We start from the raw sequence: 24,429 nt of genomic DNA on the forward strand, positions 1-24,429 counted from the left end.
AGTAAACATTAGCGGCAGCTCTGCTAGCTCGTAGTACCTCTCGACATGTCTGTGAATTACTTGAAAAAAGGCTGCTAATAATATCGACAGTCAGTGATAGTCAATGAGTAATTGTGTGATTGCGAGAGAGCGCGTAAAAAACTCAATTCATTTGTTTTATTGGAGGGAAGCACGCCAAAGTGGATGCAGGTTAGCGTATCATAACATTAGTTCGCTGGTCTGGCTCTAAAGGCTCAGCAGACTATGTATTAGTGACGGGGAGAATGTATGTTATGTGGACAATAGTGTGTGTTTGCGTGAAAGTCACATAAAAAAACTCTACAGCTCACGACTACTACAATAACCTAATGTTAAGAGCAGAGTAAACACAAGTGGCAGCTTTGCTAGCTCGTAGAACCTCCCGATATGTCAGTGAATCACTTGAAATAATGCTGTTGATAATATCGATGTGGAAACAGTCTGTGGTTTTAAAAGCCTGTGTGTGTGATTTGTGAGAGAGAGTAAGAAATTCACTTCAGTCTGTTTTGTTGCAGGGAAGTACGCTCAGATGAAGCTGAAAAAATTCAGACAGCGATTATATACGTTTTTATATAACTTTGAAATTAAAACAAAGATAACTTATATGTAAATGTTACTTTATTTCCCGTGGAAACATTTCAGGGAGATATTTTTATTCAACTTCTAAGAGATGCTTTTAAGTCTAGGAACTCCATGCTCTTCTGGAGCTGTTTTTCTATTTGTTTGGTTAAATAAACACGCTTTAGGCATTTAAACTAAATTAAGTGTTTGTATTATTCAACATTTTCACGCCAATTTTCACACTTTTACTGCAAATGAATATCGGCTCCAAATATCGGTTATTGGCCTCTTTAACTACTGATAATCGGTATCGGTCCTGAAAAACCCATATCGGTCTATCTCTAGTCTAGAGGGCTGTAATCATGTTAAAAGCCATATTTAGAAGGTTGTAAACAGGTTTTCTTTGCTACATCTCCGATAATTCGCTTGGGTGTGGAGCCAATTAACTGTGTTAAACGAGGAATTACTGTAATTGCTTCAAAAAACGATGCAACAAAATATTAGGTTCAGGGTACCATCATTTTTGTCCTGGCTAATTTTCATTAGTTTGTTTTTTTTTTAAGTTATCTTGAACCGCAATTCAAAAGCAATGTCTGATTTCCATTTGTTCATTTTTAATATCGTTCATTGCTTTTGTCAGTTTCCAATATTTTCAGTGATTCTTGTGGGTTTTCCCTTCTTTGGCGTAAGGGTACCAACACTTCTGACCATGTATGTAGATATAGATATACAGTCCTAGGCAGGGCTTGACTGGGTCAAAAATATGGCCCAAACTTTTTGATTTAGAACGGCCCCATCACCATTACGAGCCTCCTCTTGTTTATAAAGAAAAAGAAATAGGCCAGGTTTGCAATAGAACCCGCACCTTCTGCCTTGAAAGGGAGCAGCATGTACTGTTACAGCAACAGAGACTGATAGGAGGGTGGGCGAATTCTACCTTTTTATTCTCTAATTGGTGACACGGCCTTGGACTGGCTTGATGCTGCGTGCACGTGTCACGGCAGCAATGCGCATCTGGGGCCCTTGCACAAAATGGGCCCACCCCCTTACCCCATAGACTGTGGGGCCCTATGCACAGCACTTGCTCTGCATGTATAGGGAGGGGTGGCTCCGACTGTGCCAAGTCATGCCCTGCAATGGCATGCTCCCGGGCCGGAACGGATTGGGAGATTTACTGTAATTAGCAAGGTAAGGCGAAGCAATAATAAATAAATAGGTAAATAAACTGCCGTCACCTGGTTCTGGGCTAAAACTACAATTTAACCTCAATCAAAACAGTATAATGCAAAAAGAAACACAACTGACTGGAAAAGACACAAATATTTCGGTGAAAATATGGATAAAAGTTTGGGTTGGGCATCGAGGACTGGTGGGAACCAGGGCTAACATTCCGATTCCCCCTATAATCGTTAATTTTAACTGACGGGTCCTATTTTCGGTGATCGACCAGCCTACCGACCGGAAAAAATGGTGCATAACACCAAAGAAGAAGAAGCCGGCGAACACGAACGGCAGGAAGCGTTTGTGTTCATCCATTTCAACCATGGACAGTGTGTGACTGATAGAAAAATAAAAATCAAAATCATTTGTGAACATCTTATGTAAAGAGACCTCAAAACATTTATAGTCAAGTTCAATCATGTGAGTAATTCAGAAAAAGTTTATATAATTTAGCAAAAAAAATCACGGTGACATTCAGACATTTCAGCCAAGAATTTAGCATCCTCATTTAAACAATGCAAACTTTTATGACTCTACCTCTGAAAATAATCTGAATCAAGAATTGTTAGGAATCGTAACGAATCGAAACAAACAATCGTAATTGGAACCGGAATCGCTCAAATTGAAACGATGTCCAACCCTATATAGAAGTCTTTTTATTATGGTCCATAAACTAGGAAGTATCCTAACTAACCTACAGACCAAATGAGAAATAAACAGTGTTTGGAGTAACGGTGTTAAAAATAACAGCGTTATTGTAATCTAATTAATTACTATTTCAAACACAATGCCATTGCTATTTGCGTCAGTGAAATGTGGCGCATTAATATTGTAGCACCCCGACAAAGTCCCACTGAGTCTAACGCTCTTTATTAACTTGATTCTGACATTACCACGTTAACAGCAGTGCTCATTTACAACACCTCCCACTTGGACACCGGCACTACGTCCTCTCTACACCGACACAACACTTTCTCATCCTCCACCACTCACACCAAGTGGGGTGTATTCAGGAACATCGGAGGTCCGAACATCTACACAGAACACAAGCAAGTCATACATTATGCACTGATATGGCAGGACGTGAATGCCACATGCCACACTTTCCCTGGTAACTAATAAAGGTAGTAACTATAACTAAATACCTTTTAAAAAGTAATTTGCCCAACACTAAACAAACCTAATGAAAGCGGCACAGATCATTTCAAAAAAAGTTTAAACCATCTGCTTTCTATTGAGTTACTGTAGTTGTACAGAATATGGTCATTATAAAATTATTTGTAAAAAGAACAAATGTAATGGTGGTAGTGGTGGCCTGTGACTTTAGCACATCAAAACATCAGAATTTTTTGGGTGCCAAAAAAAAGAAAAAATGTCAAGAGTGACTTCCATAACATTTGTTTTTTTATTGCCTGCTTTCTGCCCTACTTTATATTGTGTGTGTTTATGTGGGCTTCAGTGTTCAGTAATAGGTAGAAAAGGGTCCATGAGTTTGGGCAGCAAACTGCAGCATTAATAGTTAGCTTAATGCAAAATATAAAGCAACAGTAGGGTGAGATATTATCACAGAACACGCCTGATAATGAACAGCCTAAATGGGCACAGACTGAGCGATGCGCACACGCGTCGGGTGAAAATAGGATGGAAAAAAAAGAAGCAACCATGTGTTTAATCGGTTTGCAATTGCCTGTTGTGACATTCTGAATACCACTGAATGAATTAGCCGTCCATACATGTCTGGATCATCTTTCCCGTTTCAAGCCACTTTCCACAGACGTGCTCGCGGGTCGCGGAGCCGCCAGAAGAGGGCATTCGGATTCTGCGTGGTTAAAGTTGCTCTGGCATGCAGACGCACTCATTAACAACAGCGTCACGCCGATTGAAACTGCGTGGATGAGGGAGGAAAACGGACGAGAAAAGGTGGATATTTGGATATTGGACTATTTTCTGAGTTTTGGTGTTGACTTGTGGAGAAAGCAGCGTTACTTTGCTCTGTGCGCCATGCGCGGTCCAGACAGAGCATCCTCTTCTTGACGACAGCGGGCTTCTAGCTGCTTAGGGGAGGAATCTAGGGCTCCTTTTTGTGTGGAAAATCGCATCATATCACGGTAACGGTGAAATTCTTTGACGGGTTTTGTGCTGGATCTTCATGTGCATTTAGAGACTGCCATGGTCCACTTGGATGGGACTGCGCCTGCTGCAGCGGGCATTTCTTTTTGGCTCCAACTTGGACACGGCGGGTCTTTTTGCAGTAAAAACATGGACGGGGAGTTTTAAAATTGCTGTAGAAAACACCAAGCTATTCATCCTAAAGTGGAGCTACATGTGCGACGCTGCTGACATTTAAACCGGACTACACACCCAGGCGGAGCAGGTGCGCTCAGACTAGGTTTGTGGATTAGGACAGTACCTGTTAGTGGAAATGCCTACCAGAATCCATTAAAACCTGTAGTTGGACTGTACAGATACGCGGATATGGGTAAGTTGTTTTTTTCAAAATATTGCTCACATTCCAGCCAGATGCATGCCAGTTTCCCTCCTCAATCACATTCATTCTAAGGAGAAACTGTCTTGAATTTTGCACCAATACATTGTCATATTGTGGAAATGTTTTTTAGAAGCTAGAGGAATGAGTCTGCTGAAGCCTCAATATCCAGTAACAGAGATGCAATGTGTTTTACTCCCCTACATGTCTTGACTGCAAGGTTTATCAGAGATTTCATTTGTGATTTCCAAGCGTGTGCACTCAATGATGTTAGGTGTGCAGTGCAAATTAGAGAGGATCCTTTTTTCTCTTGACCAATTTGAGTGGCTGGCACACTGGCATGGACAGGAATGCTAATCACATCAATGTTGGAAGCCAGTCAATGTTACAAAAACGTACCCCCCCCCCCGCATAATCTATTGGGTGTCCTTAATCTGAAAGGAACAAAATCCAACCACCCAGTTGGAGCACATTCATGAGGTAAAACTTTAGTGATTTGTAGGCACTGTTCTGAATTCAAACACTTATGCAAATGCCATCAAGGGACTCTCGCTAAAGTGTTTCATCAATTGAAAAAGTAAGTGTGTAGTCATCCATAATCCATAAATGTATAATTTTGGGGGTTTTAGAATAATAGTGACAGAACAGTTTTATTTAATTAATTGTATTGGTTTCCTCGTGTGCATACAAATCCCACTTTTTCCGCACTCCCTCCCTTCTCTCTTGATAATACATTCTATTACCACACACATAGACAGCACAATTTCAATATGTAGACTTAGATTTTGTTCCCCGTCTTTGGCCTACTGTGGTAGCCTCATCTCCCAAACCACTGGAAGCTGGTAGCCTGTACAGATGATCAAGTTCACTGGTATTGCTATGCCATTAATTGTAAGGCAGCATGATATATTGACCCACAGCGGGTTTCTGCACCACATCAATATAAGCAAGAGCAGTGCATGAAGCTGCACCGTACAACTGTAGGAGCTCAGATGCAATTTATGTGCAAAGAAAAGCAACCCTGTAGGGTGAATCATGGAAGCCTGGCTTTTTGTTTCCCAGTTTAATAGCATGTCAGTACGCTCTCGGTGGTGCAGTGAAGTTTACAGCAGCTTATGCAGGTAGTTCACGCTCACATCTAAAGAACGTAGTGGCGTCCAGGTGCATTAACCTACCGAGAATCCTCCCCCGCAAAAAATTCAATCTCACGTGGGTTTTATGAGGTTTCCCACAATTATTTGATAATTACATGGTGCAGTTATTCTCTAGTGTGGCTGACTGTGATGTTCTTCATTAACAGCATGCAACGCACTTATGTTTCATGGAGCATGTCATCAGAGATCTGTTGTGCCAGAAGAGAGGCGGCACTGAAGGGATTGTGGAAAAAAATACAGAAGTACAGAGTGACCTAAATCACATCCCACACATATTTCACCTGATTAAAATGCTTATCTTACTATCAAAAATACATAAAATAAATACTTGTTGAAAATCTTAAAGGCTTAGTATTCCAAACCTTGGCCATGCCTTACAAGCAACGTCACATTAGTCCAACTATAGACAATAGCTGACCTTCTGCTGCCCCCTCAGCATCAAAAAGACAGCATTCTTGAAATGCCAGGTGAAGCAGGTAGGGGGGCATTGGCTTTCTTGAGACCATCCATCCATGTTCTACGTTATACTGTTTGCCCTCAGTGTCATGGGCAACTTGGAGCCTATGCCAGACGTGGTATCCCCAGAACTGGTCACCAGCCAATCGCAGGGCACTTAGACAAATTTACACTCATGTTCACACCTATGAAGAATTTAGAGTTTCCATTAACCTAATATGCATGTTTTTGAGATGTGGGAGGAAGCTGGAGTGCCCACGCACGGGGAGAGCACGCAAACTCCACACAGAGATGCCCAAACGGAGATACGAACCCTCAGTCACCTGACTGTGAGACCAACATACTAACTCCTCGAGAGCAATGCCATAATATATGAAATTCATATTGTATATTCTAAAAGCAGATGGTCAGTGTCAGTCAATAAAGGTTTTTAGCTGTGCATCTTTTACAGTGGTACCTCGTTTTTTTTTGTTTTTGTGACTAGTTTGTTCCAAAAGGTCTGACGAAAACTGAAACGTATGAAAACCAAAGCAATTTTTCACATAGGAAATAATGTAAAGCCAATTAATCTGTTCCAAACACCCAAATATATTAACAATATAAAAAAAATAATAAAAATATTATTATAGAGAATAATTATGGTTTTACATGCAGATGCAAAATAATTATAAATGCTGAATTAATGAACTTTTACCTTTATTGAAGACTCTTTTTGGCAATGGCTGCATGGATCGGAGAGCGAGGAGGAGAGAGGGGCGATAGGAAGGGATCAACAACGACAACAATTTGTCAAAATCAATGAACCAAATGAATGAGACCGTAGTATTGTGCAAACTAAGTATTGCGAGAGTATTGTGGTGTTGGCTGTGTGATCAGAGATGGCTGAATAAAGAAGCAATTCTGAGAGTAGTCCGTCTTCATTACTATCACAAGAACACACCAAAGCGTAAAATACAACAGTTAGTTGCATACATGTTAGTTATTGTGCGGTAAATGAGACAGTGGACGAGAACCGAGGGAAAAAATTTGGCGAACATTTTAGTTGAAAACCAAATCATATGAATATTGGCGCGTTTGAAAACCGAAGTTTGACTGGACATACATGGCTAGGGTCAGCCATAGTTATCGTGTGTCATTCCCTTTCTGTGAAAATGACCCTTAAAGGGATAGTTTGGATTTTTTGACATAAAGTGAAATCCCCATCAGCAGTGTAGTACGTTTATAGTGACTTACCCCCCACTTCGTCCTGTGAGCCGAGTTCTGTGGGATTGCGTTGATGAGGAACGTTGTTGGTGGGGCCACTTAAGTAAATAGTTTGGCTTCTCAAAACAATATGTATTTAAAAGAGTAATACATATGCATGATAAAAATGCCTTCACGAAAAAATCAGTCCTCACAATCACTCAGCGTTACCTTTTCTCTTCGGTTGTATCACTGCACGCTGTCGCCCGTACATTGTTGTGTATGTGTTCCACAGTGTATACTACATGGGCGGATGACGCAAGAAGCCGCTACTTGCCGCTGCGATGCAAGACTCTCGCGTCTTCATCCGCTGTTATGTTACATAAGGATTGTAGATGATGGGCAAAATTCCAAAAAAAGTGCAGTTTTCCTTTTAAGTAAAGTTGTTGAAATGTAGAATTACTACAGCGTGTCCTTGTCCTGCTTGCACATGCTCACACACGTCACTTGCTGACCCTTACGCTGTGAACACCGAGGTGGGTTGGATTGCAAGGTGTTCATAAAACACACATGTGCGCTTCCAATAATGCTTTGCACCCTGTCACTTCCATATTACTGTATTATCATTCCTAGTAGCGATGCTATAGTTCACAGTCTGGCTTCTGGCTGCCCTGTTCTCGTGACACAGCTTTCCTCCAGACGAGAAATCTTGTCACGTTTTAATCTTGCGACACTTGCGACACCCCTACTAGCAGCTCTAGTTGAGTTTGGAGGGTTCATCCACTTTTTAAAAGTATGTTTGCTCTGCTCACCCTTCCGTAGAAGTTCCAAAATTGCTGTCTTACGCCCACCTGCAGTTAAGTACTTCAGAAAAAGCAGAGTACTTGTTTTGAAAATGTCTTTAAACGTTACATTTTCTGGCACACGGGTAAACCAGCAGTGAAGGCAAAGGAATATGTCCATTCAGAATTAAACTCTTTATTTTCTTCTGACATTTTTGTATTTAGGGATGTATTCTTTGTTATGGATAGATTACTCAACCAGACGTGCTTTTCGTGTCTCACTGCCCACACTGGCCCCTCTCCTTCTTCCCTTGCTCATCCAATCGGCAGTCAGAACGCAGTGTAGATGCATTCACGGACTTGCGGTGAGTCGCATACTTCAAACTCTTTTCAAAAATGCACGTTTCCTTCACTCCGGTGTTAAAAAAAAAAAAAAAAAAAATCACAGAGCTCGGCGTGGGAGTTGCAACAAGGAGGCTGAAGAGCCACATGCAGCTCCGGAGTCGCGGTTTGCCGACCCGTGCTCTAGGTACTTCCTCCCACATTCAAAAAACATGCATGTTAGGCTAGATGGAGACTCTAAATTTTTGTTACGTGTGAATGGTTGTTGTTGTATATACTGTATGTGCCCTGTGATTGACTGGTGACCAGTCCAGGGTGTACCCTGCCTCTTGCCTGTAGCCAGCTGGGGTAGGCTGCGGCTCACTTGTGACCGTAATGAGGACAAGCAGTATGGAGAATGAATGAATAAAATCATTCTGTCTGGGTACCTAGATGAAAGATTCTCTCTGACCATTACAGCATATTACTCACTTCTCCTTCAACAACTAAATCACACATACGATGTACTTGTTTTTCAAAAAGTGGACTAGTTCTACCATCATCTCAAGATGAAAAAATTACTGCATTGGTCTTTATTCTGGTATCAGTCAGATCTTCCTCAACTGTCTATCCAGATGACACAAAATGCTGTAGCCTGCCTGACTCACTACGAGGATCAAGAAGGCATGACAATTTCAGCCCTGTGCCTGCCTCTCCATACTGGCTGCCTGTCAAATAAAGAATTGATTTTCATCATTATTTTGTTAACCTTTAAAGCATTGAACTGATGCTCTTAGACACAAACTGCATATTAGATCTTATCGTATGTCTTGTCCTGCCCGCTGAGGTCTCGGTTTGAGCTTGTCTGGTCAATTCCAAGTCACACGCTAAGAAAAATGTACATTCTGTGTAGGCATGGGCTGGTATGAGATTCTGATGGTATGATAACCTTGGGCAAAAATATCACAGTTTGTTACACGGTATTATAATTACAGCCCTAAAATGTGTTATTTTGAAAGATCTGTTTTTTGAAAAAAACTTCTCCAACAGTCATTTTTTAACAATATAATAGAACATAATGGAAGTGGAACATATGTGTTTAAAAAGATAAACAAGAAAAGATAACAGAATGATTTCTAAATAAATGATAAATAAAATGCAGTTCTTAATGTAGTCTATGGTGGCTAATCCTTCGACTCACGTCACAAGACCATAAATATTTTCTTCTAGAAAAAACCCAACAAAGTACAGTGCAAATAAATGCCATCACTCACTCAATCAGCGCCTCAAAAAAGGTAACGAGTTTTTATTATTTTATTATTTTAGTTTCACTTCCGTTACTGGGTCATGTGATTGTTGTTAGCAACTGTTGCTGAGTGGTTGTTGCTTGTTGTTCAGTGGAAGGTAACCGGTATATACCACTTGTCCTTGGCTCCTTCCTCTTTCTGAATCATATCTCCACATTTGATGACCCTCGACTTGACAACAGCGTGCCACTACCGGTGGAATGGTGACACGTGTGACTTCACTACCAGCTAGCGCTACTGCGCATGCATATACAAGGAAACATTTTGTAAATGGAATAAATCTTCTAAATATGTATCCCATTGAAGCAATCTTTCAAGTGAGTGCGATGTTTTCATTTAATAATGCTATATTCATGTATTTTCTCATTTACTATATGTTTTAAGCTGCAACGTGTAGTGTCAATACGTGTTTGACAATGGCAGTGACATGAAACTTCAATTGAGGGTGTGACAGAAGAGGCCAACTCATTGTAGTTCAGTTAAATACAATAGGTTTGACATTAAAAGCTGCATAGTATAATCATCAAACATCAACTTTAAGCCATCCGAACTTCAGTGACATTTGCTTGCAACCAGTTGTTTTGACATGGATGTCAAACATAATAACCTCCACACAGGTAATGGCCATGAAGAATGCTGCGTCCTTTGTGGTCCCATTTCTTTACTCCCACTTCTTCTTGACACGCTCAAAATAGGCTCAAAACTACCAGTGATTGACAACCCATCGTGGGTTTACCACCATGCAGATTGGCTGTGTGCATGTAATTCGGGATAAAACATAGTTCAAAGATTGGTATTTTAAATACATGATAAAAATGTCTTCGGAACAGTGCAAAGTAATTTACATAATGAGTGATTTGACAGGTTTTCAATGTAGTGAGTCCTCGGGACCCACAGGTGTCTGGGGTGTCAATAGGTCACATTCTCTCCATTTCTTATATTCTTCTTCTAAAATTGTAGTGCTAACCTCATTTATTTATAAAATCACAATTATTAAAATTTGCTGATCTAGTAAACTTTCAAATGGCTAAAGTTATGCATAAAGCAAACAATAACCTTCTACCCCAAAACGTAAAACAATTCTTATCAACAAGAGAAGAGAAATATGATCTTAGGGGAAAATTAAACCTAAAACACTTATATGCACGGACGACACTAACAAATTTCAGCATTTCTGTATGTGGAATCAAGTTGTGGAACGGATTGAGTAAGGAACTCAAACAATGCACTAAAATGAGTGATTTTAAGAAAAAGTACAAGCAGTTGATGTTCACAAAATACAAAGAAGAAGAGACCTGAACTACTGTGTACAAAGTACACGGTACTGTGTACTGGGTAGGATTAAATAAGCCTGGCTTCTTCCTACTCCTTTTTGGACATGAGAAATTGTGAATTGTACTATGTGATGTGCTCCAGTTTGACTCGTGTGCATGTTCAGGATGAATTAAACCATTACCATCACCATTATCTTTACAAATTAAACCATATGGTATGGTAGGATATTGTTCGAATAAATGGATATATTCATTTATGTTCAAAATGTATCTAAACAAATTAAAATCTAAATGTGAAAAGTTTACAGACATAATGCAGTATGCAGACAATGTTGAGGCGCTATCGATAGGCTGATCAGTAGTACTGGAAGCAGAAAATACAGCTGCAATATTCTGTGAACCAGAAATAGGGTTTATCTTTTTCTTCGGTGGCATTTTTGCATTCTCCATTCGCTGTTTACTCGAGAAAAATGGGATCTCGTTGGAAGCGGCATGTATGGCCAGACGCCATCCGAGCATAACAAGTATTTTTCACCACTGCTGTCACTACTTGAGCTGCACCAGAAACATGATCTGTTATGCGCATGTGCAAAATGCGTCTACATCAGGGCGGCATCTTACCGACCCAGTCACGCATCAGTCAACCTGATTTCTACTACGCATGTGCAAAGTACTCATCTGTCTGTCTGTCTGTCTATCTAACATATCATATCTATTGTGCAAATTAGGAGAAATCCTACGGCACTCTTTCCTGGTTGTATAAATCATTTTAAGTTACTTTTTTTTCGGCACTGAAAAAACAGGTAAAATGCACAGAAAGCATGTACCACTGTTAAAAAAGCCCACCGTTTTTACATGTTTGTGTCTTCATGCTTCACTGATGTTTTTTCTTGAAGCGTTGAAATTTTGCATTTTGTTCAGCAGACCTTGAATGCACCATACAGGGTGGGCCATAAGTTTCCATACATAGGAGGACGTATAATGTATAATTTTTTTATATTTCAAATCAGATCGACAGATCTCCCCCCTCTTCACTTCTATCTTTGGGGGCACTTAAAGTCCATAAATCATCTCAAGGAACATATCACCAACGTCATTACAAGCATAACTTCAACTGTGCTAATGCAAGTTCATCAACAGTGGAAAACATGTAATGTGCAATCATCTCGACTGTATTATATTAAAAATTACATTCAAAAAAACTCAAAATGGTTGTCAAACATGAATGATTATTTTTTCAATGTAGGGAAACTTATGTCCCACCCTGTAATTGCTGAGAGATGCAGAAGTAAAACTTATTTATAACTTCTGCACCATAACTCTGATTCCATCTGTTCATTGATGATCTTACATAAAAACTAATGTTCATCCAAAACCTGAGTCCAGGCAGCAGGAGGGTTTAGAGGAATAGGAGCCGTGTGTCAAAAATCAATGTTTTTATGGGCGTATCAATCATTTTCATCTGCGGGTTGTCTTGGAAGGTAACCCTTGCAAATAGTGGGGATCTACTGTACATCAATCAGACGTCTCTGTGCACCCAAACAGTATAATTTGCAAAAAATCAAAAGCTCTATCGACAATTTCTGATCGTGTTGTTGTCAGTGTACATACTGTAAGCCCTTTTAGATTTTGTATTAGTTTGCATTTCAATTGTATACGTATGATTACAGAGACAACATCTACTTGGAGTTATTATTTATAAAGGAGGACTGGTACATTATGATTCTGTAGATTCATCAAGGTAGATCAAATAGACTGACTTCAATGTGGACATATTAACTTACACATGTAGCACACACAGTAGTACACTAAACTTGATGAAAGGTGTGTGAAAACAGTTTTGAGTCTCTGGGCGTTGCAGGACGGTGAAAAGTGTGGGCCGGTTATTATTATTTTATATCACTTCACTTGCATGGAGCTGTTACTATCAAGGGAAATCAAGCAGCATACAAAAACAAAACACACAATCTGTGTGTGCATTGCCTTCATGACGATATTCTTGCAGAACTTTTGTGTAGTTTTAGAAAAGTGGCACAAACTCAAGGACATGGCAGGATATTGTTGGCAGAACCTGCCATCATCCGAAAGATAATTGGAGACTAATAGGGTGGCTCAGGCTGGTGCAGGGGTTCTCTCCTCTATGTGTTTTACAATTTGGCATCTCTGTAAAGCTGCAAGTAGTTTACTCATTGACAGCAATCAGCTGGTTGCTTGTCCACACAGTCATTTGCAAACTTGATAAACCAAATGAATTTTAGTGAAGGTCAGCAGGAAAGTGCACTCATGTCTTAAGGCTGAGAGGCAGAAATAGTCATGTCATGCAAAGAAAGTGTGTCTTTAAACACACTCCCCTACTCCTGCACACTTAATAAACAAAGCTTTTTTTTTTTTTTAAATCGTAACTACCTCGAAATATTGAACAGGATTCATTTGTTAATTAATTTGATAAGTGATTCCGGGTCAATTTTAATTTTTTTTGTTGGTCATATTTTTATAAAGTTTGACATTGGACACTGGTAAATGGATAAGTAACCGTCCCACATATATTTTTTTGGATCCTTCCATTTAAATGGGTTGAATTTAGGGCTGCAACTAACAATTATTTGCTTAATCGATTAATCTGAAGCTTGTTGTTTTGATTAATTGAGTAATCTGTTAGGCCCTAGAACAGGGGTCACCAACGTTTTTTCTTGTGAGAGCTACTTTTAGAAAATGAAAATGGCCACGAGCTACTCATTTTTGTAACATTTATTTTCAGACCTTATTTTAAACCCAAACAAAGCGAATATGCTTGTTTTACCAGAACATTAACAAAATGCTGGTATCCACAACTCACATTTTGTATTTCGGAATGCATTTCTTTCTACTGTTCTTTCATTATTAACTGAAAACCTGAATGAAAAGCAGGCTTGCGGGCACCTCATGTGGTCGTGGGGGGCTACCTGGTGCCCGCGGGCACTGTGTTGGTGACCCGTGCCCTAGAAGGACCAACTCAATCAATCAATCAAACACAATCAGTAGTTTGGTCTGCGACGTATCAGAAAAGCAGCAAACAAGGATCGCTGTTTTCTGAAATCAAAACTGATGTGAGTGAATATCTTTTTTTTGCCTAAAACACAGAGATAGTAGGTCTGTTTTCATGAAGACCTAACATTTGGGAGGCTGAATTCAGATGATATTTACATAAAGAAAAAACATTAATTGAAAACCAAAATTGTTGTTGATCGATTGGATAACAGATTAATCATTGATTCATCGATTACCGTAATTTCCGGACTATAGAGTGCACCGGTATGTAAGCCCTCCATCCATCCATCTTCTATGCCGCTTATCCTCACTAGGGTCGCGGGGTATGCTCGAGCCTATCCCAGCTGACTTTGGGCGAGAGGAGGGGTACATCCTGGACTGGTTGGCTGTCAATCGCAGGACATCTCCGCACCCATTAAATTTAAAGAAAAAAAAATCTTGATTAAATAAACACAACAGTGCGTGTAACACAGCAAGTTAAACAGTGCTGAACAGTGCTTGTAAGATGACTAGTTAAAAGTCATTAGTCGCCTTCCTCCTCCTCCTCCTGGGAACTAAAACCTCTAAAATCATCTTCTACATATTCATTTGATTCCAAATTGAAGGGGAACATTTAACAAACATGATAAACTAGTATCCAAAGTATAAAAATACATACAACAAGCAATAAAGCCACATTTTCGGAGGAATCCCCTTTCTCATCCAGACACGCACACACAGTGACAGGTTTTCACCGCTGCACAGTGCGGGGATTGGAACACCAATATTAATGAAATATTTAAGATTAAACACTCTTAATGCACAACATAATCATCAAGAGTCCTTATTTGTTCATATAATGTACACAGATCAATGGACATCTCTCTCTTTCTTGCTTTCTGCTCCGTGCTGTTTGAGCTGTGCAGGCGGTGTGAGGCATTCAGGCGCACATGTAATTGTGAGTGTTGGGCGCCAATTTTTATGAATGCCTGATATTTTTGTTTCAAGCCCATACCGATAACTTTGTGTTCCTCAAGACTGATAATGATAACCACTAACTTTTTATATCTATATATTTTTTTAAATTTAGATTTAACCAGAGTTTGTGCATACCTGGAGATAAGAACGACTCAAAAACAGTTGGATTTAAAAAACTGGACCTGTAGATTTGTCCTAACCAAATATGACATCAATACTATTAACAAAACATAAAAAAATAGCAGAGGCTGAGAATTCCAAATCGTAGCTCCAAGGGGTTTACTTTCTGACAAAAGCCAGTGTCTTCAATGATGGTAAAGGGTGGGTCGTCCTGCGGCATCATTTTTATGATGAAATCACAGATCATTTTAACCATCGGGTCGTCTCTGTCAAACTTTTTGCACTTTTCAAACGCTGCAGTGATAGGTACAAGCCCCGGGCGTTGTAGAAATGCTGGAGTTTCAGGTGGCTGATAAGATCTGATGTGTTGAAGCTCGATGGTTTTTCCCCTCATCACGGAATGTTTGCAGAACATTTGGAATTTGAAATGTATTCCTCTGAAACAGTGAGACGTTCCACACGATCAATGGAACGTTATAACAAGCTGTTTGCAGCACATCACAGAAAAGTAGTGCTTGATTAGCTCATGATAACCGACCTGCTGCACAGTACGAGTAAGCTTGCCGCATTGGAGGTTCTTTTTTTATCTGAGCTATATTTATCGATCTGATGTCATTTCTCATTTCATGCAACCTTACTATTTAAAAAAAATTGATTCATGTAGCCCGTATGACAATTGGCATACCCATGGGGGTATGCATACCCCACTTTGGAAAACTAAGATGGACAAACAGCAAATGACGAAAAGTGAGAAGCACAGATTTGATATACAATAGTACCTCGGAGGACGTACACAACTTCTCAACATCTTTGAGTGTTTGATCTCTGTTCCGTCAACTCCTTTCGTAAACACCTAACACCTTTTCGCAACATTAGCTTCCTTGATTTCTTTTTTCTTTGCCAGGATGGAACTTATTGTTGATGTGGAAGTGGATTTGACCTCGTGTGTAAAAGTGGGGCGGGTCAAGGACAAGTTGCATGAATTCAGTAGGATTATAGAATGAAACAAAGATAGATGAAGGAGGAGAACAGAAGCAATGGCAAGAGGTACATTATGTAAAAGGTAATAGAGACAAACTGCATGAGTGACATCTAAGAGGATGACTTGTGCCCCTTTGTGAATACCATTAGAGGAGGCATTAGTGCATGGAGCGCTCATTAAACCACATAGGGTTTCAGTTAGGCGGGGAGAGGTGTCTTGTGAGGCAGCTTCAGACTGAATGAGAAGGCAGTCACATCTAATAACACAGACCTATTATACGCTGGGGGAATAAAAGCAACAGAGGGCTGTCTGCGTCCTCCGCAGTGTTCCCCAGTCCAGCTTGTGTATTGCTAATATGTTACACCAATTCCCCTCAGACCATTGTATTCTTCAATTTCTTCGAAAGCACTGCAAATAGCATGATTGATGAGGTATAAGTCAGTACAAATCATTTGCATACTTTCATGGTGCACTCCATTTGCAAAGGATGATGAAAGATTTTTCTTCAAAAAAAAAAACAAAAACAAAGAAGTTTGCCTCTTTCTCACTCTTTGACACACAAACAAAGACACATCCAATACACATATGGGATCCACAGATGCTTGGCAAGAAGCGAAATGGCTATGTTAGAAAGCATATGTTCGATCATGCCTCTCAGCTATTCTATTTCAGGGAATTATGACTAACAAATCCTGCAGAGATTACACTGAAACCGAAACCACAAAGCACACTAAAACTACACTACAAGTGTCTATCAAGATTACAGGATCAAGCAAGTTCACACAACCCATCATTTCATGTCCAGCAGGGTGCTTGCCTTCATATATTCTGTAAACTAATTAAAATCATGTGTGACTTATATGCAGACATATCTCATAGTGTTAATGGTTATAAAGGCTGCACTTGATGTTGCCATGAGGAGCACACATAAGTAATGAATATCCTCATGCCACCTTCTCAAGGGGAAATCAATATATTTTAATGACAGATCATTAGTGACTCTGTAAAGAGGAACGATTTTAATGGAAATGACTCTGTCCCCTTTTTAACACGACGCAATATGGCACTACGACCACTGACCAATTTTCTGCACTTTTATTTAGCTATTGTAAAGCAAGTGTGTACACCCCAAAATAAATCCATACTTTTTGTACCTAACTAGAGTACGAACTGTCTACTGTTATTTGAATATAATTGAGAGAAATTATGGTAATTTTGGCACACTATGTCTTATATCTTCCCATCAAGGACAAACATAGTTTTGCTGCTTAGTCATTAGGATCATGTTGGACAACATGACTGCATATAAAGTGGATCCTCGCATATTCACGATTCGGCATTTGCGACCCCATGCGTTCACAAGTTTTTGATCAAAACATGTATTTGTGGGAAAACTCACTATTTTGTGCTCGTAATCTCCATAATGAGGCCATTTATTGTAGAAAACACTTCCCTTTTGCCTTACATTGCTAAAGCTTGAGTCATACAGAAAGTAGTCAGATGAAAACGGCAACCTTTTTTCATATTTTACTAGGTTTCAAGTTTTATTTCATTTAAAGTGTTTTAACTGTGTCTTATTGTGTTAAACATGAACCTTGTTTCCACCTGTTCTACCTGTTGTCCAGGGACAACAGGTAGACCTTTGGCATTGGCATTTTGACATATTTACATATTGTGTATATGTTCATTATGTAGTGTCCCTATTTTAGATAAATAAATAATAAATTAAAATAATTGATCACCTGCAAGGCATGCTTCCCAACAGGAGGTTACCCAGCATGCCTTGAGAGTTATAAGTTATTGTAAAATAGTATTTTTTTTAATGTACATTGCACCCTCACTCTTTTCACAATTTGATTAAATAATAAATGATCACTGTTTTGTGGTCTGTTATTAATTAAAAAAAAGCTTATTTTATGAAGCAAATTGTACTTATTCTTGGCCTAAATTAAGCATTTTCAAGCTTAAACATGTCTAAATGAAGTAATATACAAATAATACAAGGCATGTGAATGAATGAATGAATGAATGAATGAATGAATGAAGTAAAGTAGTATTTTACATTGGCCACAAGGTGTTGGTGTTCAGGGAGACAATGACCAGACGTGATCACTAGAAAATGCATTTATTGCAGGTTTAAATGATCTCACAACAGGCACAATGTACAGGCACAGTGTAACAGTAAACCATGGCGAGTGGTGACATCCACATAGTGTAATTCCGGTGTTGGTGAACGCACCTCGCTGTGAATGTTATACGTCATGTTGCTGAAAGTGTGGAGAGGAAGGGAGCTGTGTGTGTGAGCTGATGGTGCTGGAACTACTGTTGGCATTAAAGTTGGCAATAAAATTTAAAAAGACCGTCAGACTCTGACTACCAGGACACTACAGTATTGTATAGGTGTTCATATTTTCAAAGTTTTTCGAGGCTCCTCAAATTGCTCCATTTAGTTTGTTACGGCACTTCTGCAAGAGGGAAAAAACAGAAATGATGTATGAAGAAAAGCCGACCAATCACAGGTCTACCATACATTTTTTTGGTAAGTGCACATCAAGCTCCGGCGGAGGGTTTGAAGACATCACTTACGCTGGGTCAAAATTCTGCCTTAATATTAGCTTACCCAGTTGCTGTGCCTTACCTTGATGCGGCAGTATTAAACTCCACAGTCTCAACTTTTATGGTGCGTTTTCTTTCCGCTTTCGACTGCTGCTTGAAAAAAATGTCTCCTTACCCTATCCAACAGCCATAAGCCTCCTTAAGTGTTGTTTGTTACCATGTCTCATTCTGAGTGATGAGTTCAAATACAGTGGGTAGAGTTGGTGAGTAGAATCGACTCAAGCCGTAACTGTGTTATGGAACAGCAACGTAAGCATCGCAAAAGGCCTCGGTTTACTACAAGGCTAAGCAAAAAGCCTATATATAGGCTTGTCTATACTGTATATGACTATATATAGGAAACAAAAACCAGGTCAAACCATGTGATTCCCCATTGGGATCTATAGGGAGTGGTAAATTGTGGGATTAGGACTGAGAGAGTAGTGCTACAGAAAATGTGATTAAGTAATCAAAACAGGGTGGATTAACTGAGGGAAGGATTTCTCACAAGCAGTCAATGCCAGCCACACTGACATGTTCACAGGTAGCTGACTCAGGCCGAGAGGTGGTAAGGGTAAGATGATTTGTTGCGGCATATAATTTAAAATATGGCTATGATGTTGACATGATAATAGCTAAACCCACTAGGGGAATGTTGCTGTGCACATGAAACTCTTTTGGTAGACAAAAGCTATAGGATATGGAGGCCTAAGGTGGTGATGTTACATGTCTAAAGACATAAAGGAGAACTAAATTAGGTGTGCCCCTGTTATTGTGGATATCAGCAAAAAAACTGATTATCTGCATGCATCTAAAATCTCTGATACAAGCAGTCCATTCCAAACTTTTATGCAGAGCCCACATGATCACAATTGTGTGTACTAACGTGTTTGTCAAGGAGCAGGAGTGATGTCGGCCGTGGGGCAGTATTTTTGTTGCAGATGTTGCAGCTGAGTCCGAAACTTGCCAGGCACAAGATTCTTGTGGTGGCACAGAATCAGGGGAAGTTTAAAATGACCAATCTCATCACGCATTAGAAGCAGCATCACATAAAACAGCATGAGGATTTTTGCAAGCCCACACAGTCGATGAAAAAAACATCTGACTCACTAAACCAATGCTGTCCGAAACATTTGCAAATTGTCAGAAACTCCCATGGGACGGCAAAAAGTCATTAGCTATAACAGAAAAGAGCCACGTTGGGTTAAATCGCTTCATTGTGCACCTCGACCCTCGCTACATTATGCCTAGTCACGACAACATTGTGGATAAAACTATACTCCAGATGCATAAGCAATATTGGTATTGGCTGCTACTCAAGGTTACAGTATCGGTATTGTATCAGAAGTGAAAAAGCCGTATTAGGACAACCCTAAACTAAATATCTAAATACCCTCCTCTTGAGGACGTTGTAAGTAAAGCCTGAAAATGAAAAAAGAAGAAATTTGAGTGAGCCCAAAATTTTTTTGAGGAAACATTTTATTGCAAACAGCTATTCAACTGAAATTGGTTGTTCAAGTTTAAGATAATAGCTAAAAAAGAAAAACCTTAAACGCCCCTGAATTGAAATAAACTTTTCAAAAAATGATTCAGTAATGAGTAGCTGCGCCGTTCTTGTTAATCACCTCAAAAATTGGTTTGGGCAGGCTTGATACCAGTGTTTCCAGGAGTGGAAATGGGAATGTTGTGAAGATGGCTTCAAGTAGGGCATCCACTGTCTGGAACTGATGTCCATTTTTGTAAAATTCCCTTGCCCAAAATGCTCTCAATTGGATTTAGATCAGGGGAACACACAGGATGGTCCAAAAGAGTGAGGTTATTCCTCTGGAAGAAGTCCTTTGTCAGGCGGGTATTGTGAACTGCAGCGTTGTCCTGTTGAAATAAACAGTCATTACCACACAGACGAGGACCTTCAGTCATGATGCCCCCTAGAACATCTCCACATAGCCATATGACGTTTGACGCCCCTGCACAACCCCAAGCTCCATTGAAATAAAAAGCACCCAAGATCATAATGACACCCTCTCCACTGTGCCGTGTCGAAAACATCTCAGGTGGGATCTCCTTGTCATGCCAGTAACATTGGAAGCCATCAGGACCGTCAAGGTTACATGTTTTCTGATCAGAGAATAAAACTTTCTTCCATCTTTCAATGTCCCATGTTTGGTGTTCTCTCACATATGCCATCTGATGCTTATTGGACTGCACTCGGCAGCAGTAACAACCTTCATCTGGGCCGGGGATCTTCCCGTATCTTGATGTACAGGCAATCGAATCCTCCGACTTTGAGCCGGTGAAATTTTTTTTGAGTCTACCACTTGACTTTTTTGTTCCATAATCCTCAGGATCTTTTAAGACGTTTAAAATGACTGTCTTACTGCGTCCAACCTCAGCAGAAATGGTGCATTGCATGAGGCCTTGCTTATGCAACTCAACAAGCCGACCGTGTTGTAAGAGAAAAAGCTTTTTTGCCTTTGCCGTCAAGAGATCATGACAATGTGAATACATGACAGAAAATGACATTGAATTGGAATTTTAATAGCTGTGATCTTAAACTTTTGATCAGCTGATAAACAGCCTATTTCACTTGAATGCTTATTTTCAAAACATTTCCAAAGGTTGAGCCTATTTGTTAGGATTAATTAAAAGTGAAAAAACATTTTTATTTAACGATTACAAAAACAGCCAGTCCAGAGTTCACCCTGCCTTTCGCCCGAGGTCAGCTGGGATGGGTGGTGGAGTGGTACAGAAAACGGATAGATGGCATAACAGAACCAAAAGAACAAATTTGCCTCATATATGTGTATATTTTAAACAAAACACAAGCACAAAACACATTAACATTGGTGGTCATGGGTCAGTCGTGTTATTCATGATTGCGTTTCTAAATTCCTGAAGTCAGTGGTGGAAAACAAGGACACATGGTGGAAAACAGGCACATGGTGAGAATGGTGCTTTGGTATTATGCTATTTTTGACGTAGATTATAGCCAAAAGTAACGAAGAAACTAGGTGTGTTTAGTTAGTATCCTACTTGTAACATGCAACATCAGACAACAGAGAAAAATAATTTAAAAAAAAACATCTTCTTGGTTTAACTCAGTGGTGTCATAACTGTTAAATGTTGAGCAGGGCTGGCGATACCTGAGTAAATTGCTGTGTTTGAACACATTAAGAAGATGAGAAGAAGTGATGCAATGTTACACTTGCAAGGGTACATAAAATCAAAATGAGTGGATGTAGGAACTTGAATTGTGCACGTATATGCATCTCAGCTGAGCTATAATTTGAGCAATACTAACACAGAAGCTGGTTGAATTGGATTAAAAGAAAAACATAAACCCTTGTTAAAATTGAGATGTTTTATCACATTTTAAGATAAGGTAGGGCCGCACAGTAGTCTAGTGGTTAGCATGTTGGCCACACAGTCAGGAGATCGGGAAGATCTGCATGAGAATCTCAGTTTGGGCATTTCTGTGTGGAGTTTGCATGTTCTCCCCGTGCATGCATGGGTTTTTGGCGATTTCTTCCCACATTCCAAAATCATGCATGTCAGGTTGACTCTGAATTGTCCATAGGTATGAATGTGGTTGTGTGTCTATATGTGCCCTGTGATTGGCTTGCGTCCAGTCCAGGGTGTACCCAGCCTCTTGTCCAAAGTCAGCTGGGATAGGCTCCAGCATAGCCCCGCAACCCTAGTGAGGACAAGCGACATAGAAAATGGATGGATGGAAGATAAAGGTATCATTATCATGGCAGGGCAAATGGCTCTGCTTTCTTCTTTAACAAGTGGCAAATCACCCAAGTTGTTTGTTGCACATAATTTGGACTGTCAGCCTTGGATTATAAAATCACAAAATACTGAGTCATTGCAGAAGTTCTCAGTGTGTAGTCACACGGAATAAGTCAAACTGTCGGACTCCACTCAGTTAATCAATTGATTTGGCTTTCTTATTAAATCATGCAGGTGGCAAAGCAAGAAGAACTGAATACATATTTCACGTTGGATGAATATGAATACATTCAATGGAAAAATGTGATTTTGCATTCATTGTTTTTTAAGAAGGGCTGGTGTCCTAACTCCTATCCTTGTATGACTCATTTCATCATAAAAAACATAACTACTTGAGGAGGCTTGGATGTACTTATTCAGAGGACATTGCATATTATATGCTCTCTGTTATGTTTTATGTTGGAGCTGACCTGCTTAACACTTTTTTCTCACTCTCTTCTTCTTCCATGCAGGCTGTGCTCTGCAACGTCGTTGGCTAGTCGTCCAACTCCTGATGCAGGTGTGGCTTGCAGCAAGCCCAGCTCTAACAGAGCGCCCATGCCCAAAGAGCTGTCGCTGTGATGGAAAAATTGTGTACTGTGAGTCAAGTGCATTTCGTGATGTACCCAAGAACCTCTCAGGAGGATGTGAAGGACTGTCGTTAAGGTACAACAGCCTCATGAACCTTCGGGCAGGTCAGTTTGTTGGCCTTAACCACCTCATCTGGCTTTATTTGGACCACAATTACATCACATCTGTAGATGGGATGGCCTTCCAGGGAGTTCGCAGGCTCAAAGAACTTATCTTGAGCTCCAACAAGATCACCTCTCTTCATAACACTACATTCCATCCTGTACCCAATTTACGTAATCTGGACCTGTCATACAACAAACTGGAAGCTTTGCAATCAGGGCAGTTTCAAGGCCTACGGAAGCTTCTCAGCCTCCACATACGTTCAAATTCACTAAAAATCCTGCCATTACGTCTCTTCCAAGATTGCAGAAATCTTGAGTTCCTGGATCTGGGTTACAACCGTTTGCGCAGTATCACTCGGAATGCACTTTCAGGTTTAGTTAAACTGACAGAGCTTCATCTGGAACACAACCAGTTCTCTAAGATAAATTTTTCCCATTTCCCTCGCCTCTACAATCTGCGGGCACTTTACCTTCAGTGGAATCGCATTCGCTCAATGAGTCAGGGCCTGACCTGGATTTGGGGCTCCATCCAAAAGCTTGATTTGTCTGGGAATGATCTGTCTGAGTTAGATGCTGTAGTTTACCAGTATTTGCCCAACCTACAAACCCTCAATTTGGACTCCAACAAGTTGACCAATGTGTCCCATGAGGTGGTTGATGCCTGGATCTCTGTAACTACAATTAGTTTGGCGGGAAATGTGTGGGACTGTGGGCCAGCTATTTGTCCTCTTGTCTTTTGGCTAAGGAAATTCAGGGGTGCAAAGGAGACTACCATGATTTGTGCCTCTCCAAAGAGAGCTCAAGGTGAGAAAGTGATGGACGCTGTTGAAGCTTTTGGTGTTTGTCAATCAAACCCAGTGACAATGCTCACCGCCAACGTTCCCCCAACTCCATACAGTGTCTCTGAGCAGCCTGGACATCACCCAGCTATTTTGGTTTCACCCACTGGTTCTGGAAAGAGAGGAGACGGCTCTATTAGGAGCCCAACTTCATCAGCTGTTACCCAGACAGTGGCACTTCCCCCAGATCAAGACATGGAACCTGTGTCCTTCCACAAGATTGTTGCTGGAAGTGTTGCCCTTTTTCTCTCTGTTGCGATGATCCTGTTAGTAATCTACGTGTCATGGAAGCGCTATCCTAGTAGTGTCAAGCAACTGCAGGAGAATTCATCGGCGGCCCGCAAGCGGCGCAAGAAGTCAAGGGAAACAGAACGCACCTTGAGCTCTCCTCTGCAGGAGTACTATGTGGACTATAAACCCAACAATTCTGAGGCCATGGATGTGCTTGTCAACGGAACCGGAACCTGCACTTACACCATCTCAGGCTCTCGAGAATGTGAGGTATGACCGCCGCCTCTTCTCCTAAACAAAACTCAGTCCACAGCAAGACCAAATGAGGTAATTATTTACTCTGCTTTGATAGAAGTCTTTACTTCAAAAAGTAAAGTCAGTCACAGGTCAGAGGTGTATTGTTAATTACCATTAATTATTTTGGAATCAAGGGTGTTCACTTGTTTCTAAC

General features: G+C 40.2%; 1 protein-coding gene across 2 annotated transcripts in view; it reads left to right on the top strand.

The window, feature by feature from the left end:
* Positions 1 to 3,426: 3,426 nt before the first annotated feature.
* The window catches only part of LOC129169727 (leucine-rich repeat transmembrane neuronal protein 4), a 127,641-nt gene continuing 106,638 nt past the window's right edge, over positions 3,427 to 24,429 (top strand). The window contains exons 1-2 of one of the 2 annotated variants that reach the window (XR_008566465.1): positions 3,427 to 4,279; positions 22,687 to 24,305. Coding sequence is in view for 1 of the 2 variants with exons in the window: in XM_054756410.1 (XP_054612385.1) it covers positions 4,276 to 4,279; positions 22,687 to 24,248 (1,566 nt within the window). In the remaining variant the exon portion in view is untranslated. The remainder of the gene's footprint in view (positions 4,280 to 22,686; positions 24,306 to 24,429) is intronic. The other variant, XM_054756410.1, reaches the window with a different exon arrangement.

This window comes from Dunckerocampus dactyliophorus, chromosome 17 (assembly GCF_027744805.1).
Source record: "Dunckerocampus dactyliophorus isolate RoL2022-P2 chromosome 17, RoL_Ddac_1.1, whole genome shotgun sequence".
Lineage (NCBI taxonomy): Eukaryota > Metazoa > Chordata > Actinopteri > Syngnathiformes > Syngnathidae > Dunckerocampus > Dunckerocampus dactyliophorus.